Here is a 14,535-nt window from a genome sequence, read left to right as displayed (position 1 = left end):
ATAATTATTTTATAAATAAAAATTAATAATTAATAATTTTTATGAAGATAGTTTAATTTTTCCTAACTTAGGAAAAATTAAACATCTTCGTCTTCCTCAGCCGCTAGCCAGCGGGGCGATGGCGACGGGGATGGGCTAGGCAAAGGCAACGACTGGCGACAGCGGCGGGCAATGCCGACAGAGGCGGCGCTCCGACGGTACGCTGAGAGGGAGAAGAGAGGGAGGCCGAGAAGCTCTGCAAATGCTCGACCTCCCGTGCTCTGCGGGAATGAGAGAGGGCTGCGGAATTGAGAGAGGGAGCAGAGAATGAGAGAGGGTTGCGGGAATGGAGACGAGAGAGGGTTGCGGAGACGAAAGAGAGCTGCGGGAACAGAGACGAGAGAGGGCTGCGGGAATGAGAGAGGGTTGCGGGAAAGGAGATGAGAGAGGGAGCAGAGAAAGAGAGAGGGCTGCGGGAATGCAATGGCAGAGAGGGTGTGCGGCAGGGAGACAGCCTCGCGCGAGAGTCATGTAGATGATTCTCAAAATCGGGCGGAAAGCACTTTCCGCCCGTTACTCTTGAGACATGAACTCTTGATTCATGTATATTCATGTACATGACATGAATTTGGGCGTTCTTTAACGACATCAGGACATGACCCGCGTAATGCATATGAAGATCATGTCTTGAGTCATGTGCACTAACCCCCCCTTATGGAGGTATGCAAGCTTGGTCCAGCGAATTCTGTTGAAGTACCTTTTAGCCAATTTTTAAAATATTTTCACTAAAAACCTAAAAAAAAAAAATGACGGGAAAGACGTATCGTCTTCCCCCATTCGTTTCTATTTAGACGTAGAAAGAGACCGTATTCCATTCTTTTTCTTTCTACTTGCTATTTAAAAACGTAGATCGTCTAAAAAATTAATCATTATATAATGATTTAATTAAAGAATAAAGAAGTAGAAGTTTGTAAAATGACATTTGAATTAGATAATATGATTTTAATTTAATATAACTTGAAATTAAATTCATGGTTATGTCATTTAATTAAAATATTAATTATCTAAAAATGAATTTAAATATATTAAAGTTAAAGATTACTATATATATACCATTTAATAATATAAATTTAGATGTTAAAAGATTAAAACAATGAATAATAATATGTAAATGATGGGATAAATAATTATATATTTATAAAAATAGTCTTTGAATTTATTAAATTCATGACTGTGTTAATTAACTAATATAATTCATTTTACAAACACGAATTAAAATGTCTAAGTTTTTATAATAGTAAATAAATAAAAAATAAAATATATTGTTCAAATAAAAGCAATTATTTTTATAAAATTTACCAGTAATTATTAATAGAATAATAAGTTTTAAAAAAATTAAAAAATAGGAGAATATCGCCAGCTTTTTAAGTGGTGAGCTATAAGGACGGTCCGGATCCTTTCTCCACAAGCCACGTGGACTGATTGACGTGGAGTTGAATCGTTTTACCGCTTGGTTGGCATCTCGCGCTGCCGAGCGCTTCAATTCTTTTATGGTGTTTTCTACGGCCGCTTCCGTACTTCTCTCATGGCCGAAGGACCTCAAACACGCCCCTCTGACACCCAATCTTCCATTCCTAGTCCATCAGATGATAATCTAAAACAGCCCCAGGTGCGCCTCTGTTGTTACATTTTCCATGCGTTACTTTTCTCCAGACGCGACTTAAAATGTGTATACCCTTAATTCAATTTCGTTCATGTGCACTCTTATCGATCTATTGGTTGTTTTGCTTCCAATCCATTCTTGTGGCCGACGCATGAACCTTCAAAGTTGGCATCGTTGGAATCGAATGTAATTAGATGTTTTTTTTTTGCTTTTCCCTGTGAGGATTTGCGAATTGAATCATGCTAACGCATAGTTACACTAGTGGCGTGATTAATTAATGAAGATTTTCTTTCCCTTATGTACTGGAATGCTTCCGAGTGTGCATTATTTGGAGAATTTGTAGATTTATATCAGTTAGTTTAACTTCTCGTACATGTTTTAATGTCTATGGGACGAAAAGATTACTCTTATTTCCTTCAGTGTAAAATTTTTGGAGGTTTCGTCTGCTTCCTGATCAAGAAACTGGTTTTTCCAAAATGACGTGTTTATTTTGATATTGAATTATTATTATCATTATTATTTTGGAGAGTACCCTTTTAAGGAGGGGATCTTTTATACTCTAGGTCTTTTTTTTTTTTTTTTCTGATTTCTGGATTTCTGTTTTCTGCTCACTATGAGTCAGTTTATTTTGCATTTGAATTGACACTAATCACGTAGTACACTGGATTTCTATATCTCTCTTCAGCAATTCATCAAATCACATTGTGTTAGGAAAGAACTACAGAAAAATCAGAGGAAAATAGTACATTAAAACAAGAAGACTAGTTGACAGAGAGATACGTAGGTAGATAAACGGTCGTGAAGTAGTTTGTGGTTTGGTATCTTGTGACTGCAGCTTTTGTTGAAGTGGTTACTCTTACAGACTAACAAAATGAAAAACACCAATGCAGTTATTTCTTATATAAATATAAATCTCAGCTGCCTTTCTTATACCACTGCTTTCAAAATAAAGTTCTTTTCTTTAGTATTAGGCACTAAAATGTCCAAAAAAAATCCCTTTTCCTTGTGGTTGTCTTGTTTATGTGGAACAGTTAACTATTAGATGGCATCACAACGAAATTTATATTTCATATTCAGCTTTTTTCACTCTTTGTCTTGTTTGTTTTTTGAGAAAAGTATAATTTATATCTGCAGGCACCAGTCTATCCTGGGTCTCCAGCTTTTCCAAATTATGCTTTTCAAATGTATCGATTCATGTACCCTGCAATTGTGCCAGGCCTAGTGCCTACACAAAACCAGGAACAGGCTAACCATGGTGCAGGTTTATATGCTGTTCCTGTTCTTCCATTCGTGGGATCAATGGCTGGACTTCCTTCAAATACACTTATCCCTCTCAAGTACAATGTGCCTACGTAAGTTTATCTTGATTACATGACTATTCCACTTATTGCTTTGAGCAGTGAAATTTCTTTCACTTTAAAAAATGTCAGTCTTGTTTAATTATGTAGTTCAGATTTACTTGTTGATGTAGAAAGTTGATTGAATGAAAATGAAAATGAAAGAATTCTCTGATGGTTTTATGTTTTTCTCATCAGTAGATCCAGTCGACCTGACGGAGGAGCTGTTGCTGGTGGCCAAGGGCAAGAAGGAAGGCAACAGCCACAAGCACAACATAGACAAGTTGTTGTAAGGAGATTCCAGTTTGCATTTCAGCTTGACTTATTTCTCATACTAAAGCTGGCAGCAGTGGTCTTTGTGTTCAATCAAGATGGATCAAAACAGAAACTCATTCTGCTACTGTTCATTGCTTCATTAGTTTATCTGTAAGCTGTTGGCAACTATTTTACCCATTTGATTAAAACAATCTCTTTTCTATATGCTGATATTTATTCTGCACTACAGTTATCAAACAGGAGTTCTAACGCCTTTGATAAGATGGCTTTCACAAGGCATGCATAGGGCAGCAGGACCTCCACAGCCCCGACCACTTATCAGAGCAGCGAATGATCCAGCCAATGCTGGTGCTCCTGTTGCGCCAGTAGCTGGTATGGTCCTCCTCTTACTAAATTGACCTCATGCTTATTACATGCATAGTAGTTGAATCACACAAGCACTACAAGATTACGCTTGAATACCCGTTGAGGCAATGGAATACACAGGTTTGAATAGTATTTGACTCTGCGATTCATGGTTTGTCTTAAACTTTGTTCTTGGCTATGTTTTTTTGTCAACTTTATCTTGTTATATTGCTAGCATGATTTGGTGATATGGTCCTCGTCTTACTGGAATAGGGTAATTATACATTATGGCCCTGCAGCCATCTGCAAATAAATAATGCAAAGCATTGTCACAAGTGTGTGCAGATCTATCTCCTAGTCACATGTAATTGCAATCTAAGATACGCTAATGGTTTCCACCATCTATGCTGATTCTAAATAAAACCCAACTTTACTATGGTTGTGTATTAATTGCAGATTTTGAAAATGGGTCACGGTTTTTGAGATCTCTTCCTCGGCTCAATTAGTTTACCAGGATGATAAATTTAACTAGAAAGAGAACTCAACTACGGTGTGGGATGTCCCTATTTCCTTTCTTGCAGGAGAATCTTATTATTTAGTCTGAACATCATGCTTCTAATGCAGTAAATTAATTTTCAACTTTTATACTACTTACCAGGTGAACAAGAGATTGAGGATGAGAATCGACCTGCAGAAAATGATGCAGATCCACAGGTGATTCAAAATGAGAACCCAGTGGAGGCTGGTAGAAGGGACGGCTGGCTGGGCATTGCGAGGGAGATTCAGGTGATTGTCATCGGCTTCATCACATCCCTTCTTCCGGGATATCACAATATTGATTAGATTGTGTTTTGGTTTAGTGATAGTAAATACGTTGGTGTAAAATAGAGAATCTGTCAGGGGATTTTCTTCTTCGTCTTCGTTTTTTCTATTTTTTTTCCACAAATTGAGGTATGTCGGGTAAATCTGTTCATTGCGTGTTTTCCCTCTGTTCATTCTTTATGGTCATACCCTTTGCCAATATAAACACCCAATATACAGATGATGGCCTCTTTGAGTTTGCCAGATAGAAAGAGCTTAGCAGCATGTCTAAGGAGGGTTGAATGTTCATAGGACTGACTGAAGAGAATCTAAGGCACTACGACCTTCCTAAAGAGTGTAACAAACAGAGGAGTTGATTTTGCTGGGTTATCCTCCAGCGCTCTCCTACAGGTACAGTGTTGGAGTTGTAAGATGGGTTCTAGAGACATCTGCAAAGCCGAATGAACACGGTCCCAAGTGTTCTTTCACAGGATATGATTTGACAAATTTTTGTTTTCATGTGTGTACTAATACGAGCAAAAACGAACACTCCAAATCCAGCGATCAAGCCCTTAGTAACGAAGATTGGTTTACTTAACAGACACGTAAATTCAATTAAATGAGATGCACCAGCGGGAAGAGGCCAAAAATGGGAGAATCCAAGACCATACATTCTCCTCTTTTGACTTATAGCTTCATGCTGGCTCTTCTTATTCTTTGTCCTCCATGCGTCCTTTTGCTGTAAGATTACCATCTCGATGTCGTGTTCTTCTTTGATGGTTAATTTTTTCGAGATCTCTCATTTCTTTCACGACCAAGCATTTCTGAATTTTACTTTGCATGTCTTTCAAGTTTATTACGTTATGAATATCAATCCGATCAAAAGGATTTTGTTTTCCCTTGTTCTTTTGGAAATAGGAAGCTGATGTCGTATATACTGTGTATAAGTTCACAGCATTGTCTGGAATTGCAGAGTGCTACTAAGAGCACGTCCACTCCAACGCCTTTATAAGGGTAGAAAGCCTCTGGGATTAAGGTCCGAATGAGGAAGTCACAAGGTTCGGGAAGTGGTAGCAAGCCTTAAAGTTATCTCATAGTAGACCTTTTTGTTCCAATTCGTCAACATTCAATCAGAATCTGCTTTTTTAGTTTCAGGTGGAGTCCAAAAAAATGGAAAATCTCATATAGGAGGATAACGAAAGAAATCTGTTTAAGCAAATCTGACTTTGACCCAAGAAAGAATTTTGACTGCATGCTTCCTATTATATTGCTTGTTTTTTGCTTTTAAACTTTACAGCTGTATTAGAGCGGGAGAGAAAATTGCTACCAAGTTGTTCACCATATTACTTACTACTGCAGATGGTATACAATGGTTCATCAAGACTATTTGGCCAAAATGAATAGCCAATTTAGAAGACCTCTTTCTTAACTAATAAACTCAAGATCTTTGTACTCATTAATCCATGTGGGACTATTTCTTAACACTTCCCCTCACGTGTAGGTCCTCTTTTTTGGGTGGATAATTTTAGGTGTAGGCCCTCTTTTTGTGGCTCTACAAGTGGATACTTTAGGTGTAGGCCCTCTTTTTGTGGCTCTATAAGTGGATACTTTAGGTGTAGGCCCTCTTTTGTGGCTCTACAGGTGGATAGTTTAGGTGTAGGTCTACATATGAGTACTTGCTCTGATACCATGTTAAGTTGATTTTAAGGCCTATCCAAAAATGACTAGTCAACTTAAGAAACCTATTTCCTAACTAATAAACTCAAGATATTTGTACTAATTAATCCATGTGAGACTGTTCATTAACACCTTCCAAGCTTCCACTATTGCATGAAAAATAATAGCTAGCTTTGCAGTTTTTGAAGCTGGGGGTAGAGGGCCCAATTTCTCCAGCAAGGAATCGGCCAATCTACAAGGTTATTAACATGTTAGAATTGGTTATAACATGATAATACTATACATCTACTGCATAATACCTCTGCTTCTGATGGCAGAAGGATTACTCGTTGGTATGCTTTTTTGAGCTGTTTTTTCGTTAAGAATATGCCTATTTATCTGGTTTTGGTTTCAATAAAAAATTAAAAAAAAAACTGAGACTTTTCCTTAAAAAATTGTTTGGTGCATAGGATTTTCAAGAGATATGTAGGAGAATATCCCCTTTGTGGTCTCAAGTGCCTTGAATGTGGTTAGACAACTCAACAAGTTAGTATCTTTGGTCATCTTCTTCTTGTTCAACAATTTTTTGTTCTCGTCAATTATCTTATCACTATAAGAAACTGCAACGCATTTAGAAAACTACTGTTTTGGTTTAATGGGCAACATAATTAGATCTCAAAGAAGGAAAAGAAAACAATATCAGGTAGAAAGGACTAGGGGCAAAGTGAAAATATGGTAATTAGTTAATTGTATTTCATAGAGGGAAAGGCTAAAGTTTCCTTTTATTCTAGTGCTTTTTTATACTAAAACTTAGAGCTTTATCTGCTTCAACAGGTACCAGAAATTCTGAACATTATATTGTGAGAAGGTGCCTTACCTGGGATTTACCGAAACTGACTTTTCAAACTTTAGAATTGTTCTCTGGGCTCGACCGTTGTGGATAAATGAAATCAGACTCAGCATCCGCCCATTCCGTGTTCTTCGGTGAAATTATTTCCCTTCATGATTGGAGCATCGGAGAGGCTAAGCAGCTTTCTTCGTGGAGATTTTTGGGATTATAAAAATATCTTTTTCCATGTCTGATAGTCGGATACTTGGATACGAAACACGATGCTGTAGAAGCAACTAATTTCGTTCTTATCCACTCATAAATTTTTTTATTCAATATCGACTTGAATACAAAATGTGTGCAAAAGCAGACAAGATGATACAAAGTCATAAAACGACTTACAGAGAAAAATTGCCCGGCATTAGATTACGACGTCCATGACTCCCTTTGGCCGAACCGTATATCATTGGCGATGCCGGAGATTCGAGATTCAATAATTGTCACATCCAGACCCAGCTTTTCACCAAAACGCACGTGAAGAAGGCTGCAAAAGACGGCCGTATTGTCTGTCACAGGCGGTTGGTTATTAATCTCCAGCCACTTTTTTCTCGTTTGCGATCAGCATGCTGACGAAGCCTTGAGATAGCGACGCCCAAAGATACAGACATAGGAACAGGGAAAACAGGATTGTAGAAGAGAACTTCCCAAAACCTCGTTTTATTTTTCTCAATAAGAATAGTAATTACAAAATGTGTATGTACAGATATCTATAGCACGTATTCATCACGTCTCTGATAGAAGATTACTTATTTTCCGGAGCTCCTTCAGAGCTGCCAATGCTGTAACCTGTCCCTTGCCGCTGAGGATGTTTCTGGACAAGTTTTCCAGTGACCCAACGTGTCCTCGTTCCTGTTGGAACACTGATTCGATCACCTACCCAAGTTATATCTCGTCAGATTACACTCAATAACAGAAACTGAGACAGATAATAATGTTAAAATTCAAAAGTGATTCACAGGTTGAAAGGCTTTGTTACCTGAATATTTTCAAGCATAGATTGTCCCAGGTTCCTGAGACTGCTCAAACCATCAAACTTGGATGCTGCGGTACCATCGACAGCGCCTGAATTGCTGTTACCACCATCGATACCGCATGTCGATGACATGGTGACGTTTTGAGAACTCTGAGTCTCCATATTTGCAACTCCTTCACCATTATTTCGACCAAATCTCCAAAACCACTGAAACTTTCCAGACAATGGTTTCCGCTCCTTCATATTCTGCAACTGTTTGTTTCCATCTTGGTCATGCTCGATGTGAGTTGATGTATCTTCTATGGCTCTGGCATCTGAATTCTCATTCTTTTCGGACTCATCTTTGTTTTTGGTCTCTCCTCTGAAGCTGGATTCAGCACTATCTGAAATGGTACCATTACAGGGTCCTATATTACTGATTTCATCCTCATTGTCATACATGCCTGAATTTGATGTGACACTACTTTTCTCTGAATCGTTATCATGGTCTTGAGCTCCAGTACTTGGAGTCGTTGAATCAGAGAAAATTGAAGAGTTCTCTTCATTTGCAATGTGTCCGCTTAAACATATCTCATCAGCTTGACCACCGGTTTGTACACTATGACTATCAAGAAATCCTTTTTCCAAATCAACTGAGAGCAGATTTTTACTTGTTGAAACTTCATTGGAAATCGATTTATCATCCTCTGCCTCTGACTCACCAAGCTCCCTAGTCAAATCTTCTAACAGCCTTCTCCTAACAGAGAATCGAGAAATCTTGTTTCCTTTCTGACTCTTAATTGAAGAAGGTGCTGATTCTGCTCTCGCCAGACTTGGTCTTTCTTGACCTGAAGAACCCCTTTTTCCTCCATAGAGAAAGTGGGCATTGGGGCTGCCATTAGAGGGATTTTCTTTGTCGTGTAGTACTCTCCATTTCTCTTCCCAGTAACTATCCGGTAAAGAGTTAAGAGTTCTAGGGGAGGCTGAACCTGAAGAAAGACTGCAACCTCTGGCAAATGTGGGCTTCACTGCACCAGAAATACTGGAGGAAGGAGATGAACAGGTATTTGCTTCAAGTGCTAGAGCTTGTAATGACTTTGCCTTGTCTATCAATTTCTTCAGGTCTACATTCTCAGGGAAATTCAGTAACCTCTGCAGACATGTAGTAGCATTTTCTGTTGCAAGAAGAGAGGATCTTAACTGCAGAAGCATTGAAACAGCCAATGCTGCAATGAATGCTCCTCGAGGAGATGTTAAGACAATAAACTGGGAACCAGCTTCACATTCTATGTCAAGCTTGTTATTGGTGGATGCAAATATTTCATCCCATATGATTAAGAGATCCTCCAATGAGAACTCCCGTCCAAACAATACTCTTAACCACCGCAATGAAAAATATTGGGGTTCAACACCGAGTTCAACAAGATGGCTATGAAGACATGAAGCCACAACATAAAGCAAATGATATAATGCTGAAGATGCCTCTATAACAGGAGGTAACCCTGTCATCGGTCCGCTGGCAGGTGATTGGGAGAAGTAGTCTGCCATTGCCACCACACCACAGGCTCCACTCATTAAAGCATCAAACATGCAATATGCATCATGTTCCATAAACCTTTCAGACAAAAGTATACCCAGTTCTCCCTCTGACCCATAAGCATCATTCAGCAATACAATGGTTTGTATGAATGTGTCCAACTTGTCTAGGTTACAACCAAGTTTGACCCCTCCCTCTTGAAAGTCATCTTCATAGTCATTCCTAGAGGCCCACTTTGAGGAAACAGGGGAGCTGGCCCTCGAATAGTGAAAATCAGTTTCACACACACTATCAAACTTGTCGCTGAAAAAATCTTCATACTGGTCCCGCAGTTCAGATAAACGCTGTACATCAATATGAAGAACATATAATAATGGAGCCAAAAGTTCATGCATCCCTGAAATAGTGTAGAACACCCATTATATACATTGTTGTAATATAAAAACAATGCAAGAATAACTATTCAAAATTACTGCATTGACCACATTGGATCCCCTAAATGCTTTTTATCAGACAAAATTGAAAATAAACTTCTTTCCCAAAAGTGAAGATATACCTTCTGAGTTTGTGAGTTTGTGAGTTTGTTAGTGTTTCTTTTTCTACTAGCCCTCTTGTGAGCAGCATAAGCATGCTTTAAGAAATGGGGCTTTTCTCCTTTGCCCCCAGTCATATGGCATCTTTCCCTACTACTAACATTGATTGAGAAAACTAGAAATGAGATAAAGTCCAACAGAGACCCATGGAAAAACTTGCCTTGTCTATAACCAAATTCTGGATGCCTGAGACACCACAGCAGCAAAATTCTTCTTAGGATGGCCTGACATGCCACTGTTTGGAAGTAGCTGTCTTGTTCAGGATACAATCGTGATAAATCCTGATCAACCATTTTTTCCAGCTCAGCATTGCGGAAAAAGCGACCCCACATGCTATCTGCAACAACATCATCAAAGATATTAGAATTAGTGCTATGTATATGTAATAAGTTGACCAGGCACTAACAAAATTGTGTTCACAGGGGAAAAAAATTATAGAAACAAATCAAGACAAATGAAACATACCAGGGTTTTGTGAAAGTGGATTGTCCATTATATGGTCCGAAGCATTATTATCATCTTTTAGGAAATGGGGATCAACCAAAAGGCGTCTTCTCAAGCCTGCATATCTGTAGGACAGCAACTGAGTTTAGGCACAGGATATAGGATTACATGGAGCAAGTAGAAACTGTAAGTTTTAGAAACAAAAGAGTCCCAAGAAACAAGATAAGGCAAGAAATTCATACCAGCTTGCCTACAAACATCAAAATAGGACTATTGGTATTAATCTCAGTAGAAAAAAATAACAACAGAAAGAAGTCACGACACATATCAAAATGCAAGAGCATTCTCATGTTTTAGATAACTTTAACATCAGCAATAGATCCACAAAATCCTACTGTTGAAATATTCATATGCCATATTCCAAAAAATGACATTTTTACCAGGGCCCCAAGCAGGCCTGCTTTCATGATTAACTCCAATATAAGCACCAATATTGGGATTTGAATTCTTTATAATAAAATTAAAGAAAATAAAATGCTGAGCATGCAAGCAAAGCACGAGATCCAATGGAAAAACTAAAAGCAAAAGTACCTAGCTATGCATCCAATAAAAATACCCATCAGATAAATGTATCTAACAAAATGCAAATGCAACACTAGAGAAAGTAAATGAATTATTCTCTCTTAATATCTGTGCATACCAAACCACGCACTAATCCTGGATCAATCCACTGCCAAGTCAATATAAACATAGACCACAAAAGATTCAGCAGAATAGCGGGTAACACATGTTTGAAATAAAATCTGCTAGACTATATGGGGTACACCAGAAACACACAACTGACCAAGTGATTTTTCGAACGCATTATTTGCAGGATTGCAGGACCGAAGATCTACAACTCTAAACTCACACACCCTTATACTTGCAAGTTTTGTGGGAACTGGAACTTACTCATGCCATGTTACCCCAAGCAATCAAATTCTACCCTCCCTCAACCAAGAAACAAAAGAAAACGAGGAAAAAGCTGGTTTTTCCTACAGAAGAGTTCTCGAAAGGTTCACAAGCTCCCAGCGGAAAAACACATTTCAAACCAAAACACCTCTATACAAAGCCAACATCATAAGAAACGATCCCTTAATATTTTCTTCATTCTTAAGGAAAAAGTTAAGAATAAGAAGAGCCAAATAGATAGTTACCTCCTCCGAGAATCAGCAGCAACACGACGAAGTACTTCGATGGAGGAATCAGGAGATGCCGGCAAGATTCCCAAGTTGATACGCCACTGAACACTCCTGAGACGGGCGAAACGGTGATCCGATGACGAACCTTGCGCAACCATAGCTTCAGAAGCCGCCGCCAGAGGCTGTGAAAATGTTGGTTCAGCTGGAGCTGGATACATTTTTTGTCCCGTTTTCTCAAAACGAACCAGATGCTCCAACGTTTTAGGAAGGTAGAAGAGGGGATAAATTTATTCTTTTAATGGAAAGGTAACAAGAAAAATGCAGGAGCAACGAGTGGAGGAAAAGATAAACAAAATTTTCCGAAACACAAATTAGGATCGGGTGAAAAATACAAAAAATAATGTGACTACGCACAGATGACTCTAACAAACCAAAACTATACAAAGAAAGAAATCACGAACAAAAATGAAAGGAGCAAGAAATTTTAATCAGAGGGACAACAAAATTTGGGATATCGGGAACAAAAGGTACAATAATCAGAAAACATGACTGCGGAAACGAACAATTTTCAGAAGAAACAACGTAGGACGCATAAAGGCACATACGCGAAGCTGCACCCTGCAGGATCTACCAAAAACACAACGAATCAAAACCCGCACTCGTTCTTATTTCTCTGAAAACAGATAGCAATCCAGGAGAATAGCAAGAGAAATAACAGAGAAGAACCTAGTAACCGAATAAGTGTAGAATCAAGGGGAAGATTTTTATTTCTCCCATTTTTGTCTCAGAGACACAACAGCGGAAGAAAATGATGAGAAACGGAGGAAAAGAAAGACGCAGGTTTCTGGTACGGAAGCTTTTCTTGACCCGTAGAGGAGATGAGCTGTCTTCCTCTTTATACAGAGACCTCGCTCCGTAACCCGTTGCAACTATAACAAATTTTAAAACCTAAATAAAAAAAATTACGGAATATAATATCTACTTTTTATAACAATTATCCCATAATGCCTTTCGAATTCCGTATTTTTACTCTATTTTACTGGAAAAAAATAATTAGGGATAACGCCGTAACGGAATTATCCCTTCTTTCGAAATCAAAATTTCCCAAATTTAACGGAAAAGCGGAAAAACAAATTCGTGTTAGTGTAATGGCATTCTGGTAAATACATTCGGGTACATTAATGTTCGAATATAAAACATATATATTTCTGTTCATTTTTGGACGCTAAATATTCTTCAAGATATGCGGTTACCGAGTTCTGACTCACTGTTCACGAGTCAGAGCCATCGTTTTCGAAGATGGAATTGAATGAGCCTTTTGTTGTTTTTTCAACGCAAAGAGTTCCCTTGGCTTGCTTGATTTTAATAAGACCCGTTCTCTTTCCACAGTAGTTATTCAACTCGGACTCGGAAAACTAACTCGGATAAAATGAAACGATTTAACAACTCCACTGGCTTCATACCTGATATTGATGTGTCGAACGCTAGTGATGATGTCCAATTAACGACCAAAGGCTCTTTTATGGCATGCCATGGTGTATCCATGGAGACACTAATTAAGACTAAAGTCACATATATTATCATTATTTATATAAAAAAATTAATAGATAATTTTATTTTGTATTGATATTATGTTTTTTAATTGAATAATAGTTCAAAATTAAGAAATGTTTATTTTAAAAATAAAGATTTATGATCAAAATAAGAAGAAGGGTGAACGGCGGTGGGCGAAACTAATCATGAAAGTAGGTTTAATTTACATAATCAAGATACACTTTCGAGCAAAAAAATATATCTTATTATTTTCTTTTTATTATATATCGGTATTGTATTTTTTTTATTACTCTTTTTTTGGTTGGCTACATCATAAAACAAATGACTAGTGATATTAATTTTATATAATTTACCACTATAAAAATGCATTAATCACCATTACCCGAATAGATTGTCATAGCTGAGGCCTCGAATTTTAGGATTGTAGCAGTTTGAGGACCCGATGGAGGCAGTGCTGAGCCCTTATCAAGGGGTTTCTATAGTGGACAAGGGAGTGGAGATGTCGACAATTCTTATTTTATTATAATTTTGATAATTGCATGTGAATGTGACTCTAATTTTCTTTTTTTCCAAAAGGGTTGCTCTTGTGGGTATAATCCTTTTGTTACTTTATTTATTTTTTTAAAATAAATTTATATAAATTATTGATACTATGTTCAATTTTAACAAGACTAGTCCATGAGTTATCATGGAATATTTAATTAAAAATAATAAAATATTTTTTTAAATAAAATATAAATTATTTATTTTAATATGTGATCCTCCAATTTTTTTTTGTGGCTGGACGAGACAACCACTAAAGTCATTTCTCAATCTCTAATCTCTAGTGCTTGGATGCTTCTCAAAAAATTATAACCCTACCTACCATTCTTCTTTCTCTTTCTTATATTAAACCTTTGGCATTTCTTACTTCTCCAACCTCAACAATCATTGAACCAATGCTCACTTGTCCTCTTTCTTATGGTTCTTTGTCACCCTGAAGATAACAAATTTGTTTTTAATTCTCTCTTAAAAGGGTTAGATGATCTCCATTTTTTTAATTTATTTATTAGCTAAATACAAAAAAATTATTCTAATTAGGATTAAGTTGATCTATACTCGCTTAAATTATTCATTAATGTGAACTGTTGCAGACATTTTTACTATAAAGATTTCATGAATAATTAAAGATGAGGTGACGCAAGGACGGTGATTGTTTATAGAATCACCCAATCCCAAAATTTGCCCTCTGGTTTTTCCTTTCAAACTGGGCATTTCTGGGTGAATCAAGACACAGCAAGCAGAAATACTACCGAAACTGACGAGATTTGGTCGAAACAAAATAAAGT

The 14,535-nt window shown here is 37.5% G+C and overlaps 2 protein-coding genes across 3 annotated transcripts; one reads left to right on the top strand and one right to left on the bottom strand.

Moving 5' to 3' along the window:
• Positions 1-1,530: 1,530 nt before the first annotated feature.
• On the top strand, positions 1,531-4,595 carry LOC137942006 (uncharacterized). Its single transcript, XM_068787666.1, has 5 exons — positions 1,531-1,648; positions 2,777-2,994; positions 3,178-3,405; positions 3,485-3,627; positions 4,259-4,595. Exons 1-5 carry the CDS (start codon positions 1,565-1,567, stop codon positions 4,441-4,443), a joined length of 858 nt encoding a protein of 285 aa, XP_068643767.1. The 5' UTR covers positions 1,531-1,564; the 3' UTR covers positions 4,444-4,595.
• Positions 4,596-6,817: 2,222 nt separating this feature from the next.
• On the bottom strand, positions 6,818-12,508 carry LOC137941153 (uncharacterized). 2 transcript variants are annotated; one of them, XR_011110369.1, is made up of 6 exons: positions 11,669-12,508; positions 10,494-10,597; positions 10,189-10,365; positions 7,923-9,832; positions 7,289-7,819; positions 6,818-7,170 (listed from the first exon to the last, which is right to left on the bottom strand). XR_011110369.1 is itself a non-coding variant. In XM_068786443.1 (5 exons), the coding sequence occupies exons 1-5, from the start codon at positions 11,869-11,871 to the stop codon at positions 7,670-7,672; spliced, it is 2,544 nt and encodes an 847-aa protein (XP_068642544.1). In that variant the 5' UTR covers positions 11,872-12,508; the 3' UTR covers positions 7,208-7,669. The 2 variants fall into 2 exon arrangements, 1 of the variants encoding a protein (XP_068642544.1); XM_068786443.1 differs by lacking the exon at positions 6,818-7,170 and having other exon boundaries at positions 7,208-7,819.
• Positions 12,509-14,535: the final 2,027 nt, after the last annotated feature.

The sequence above is a fragment of the Aristolochia californica genome, unplaced genomic scaffold, assembly GCF_029961685.1.
Source record: "Aristolochia californica isolate CCGP_79_NKW_82.1479 unplaced genomic scaffold, dmAriCali1.0.hap1 SCAF_9, whole genome shotgun sequence".
In the NCBI taxonomy this organism is placed as follows: domain Eukaryota; kingdom Viridiplantae; phylum Streptophyta; class Magnoliopsida; order Piperales; family Aristolochiaceae; genus Aristolochia; species Aristolochia californica.
This window is presented reverse-complemented; position numbering and strand designations above follow the sequence as displayed.

Coding starts and splice junctions, on each gene's coding strand:
- LOC137942006 (XM_068787666.1), top strand. CDS start 1,565: ATGGCCGAAGGACCTCAAACACGCCCCTCTGACACCCAATCTTCCATT. Junction 3,406..3,484: donor ATTGCTTCATTAGTTTATCT/GTAAGCTGTTGG, acceptor TCTGCACTACAG/TTATCAAACAGGAGTTCTAA. Junction 3,628..4,258: donor TCCTGTTGCGCCAGTAGCTG/GTATGGTCCTCC, acceptor ACTACTTACCAG/GTGAACAAGAGATTGAGGAT.
- LOC137941153 (XM_068786443.1), bottom strand. CDS start 11,871: ATGTATCCAGCTCCAGCTGAACCAACATTTTCACAGCCTCTGGCGGCG. Junction 10,598..11,668: donor GCTGCTGATTCTCGGAGGAG/GTAACTATCTAT, acceptor GCTGTCCTACAG/ATATGCAGGCTTGAGAAGAC. Junction 9,833..10,188: donor AGAATTTGGTTATAGACAAG/GCAAGTTTTTCC, acceptor ACACTATTTCAG/GGATGCATGAACTTTTGGCT.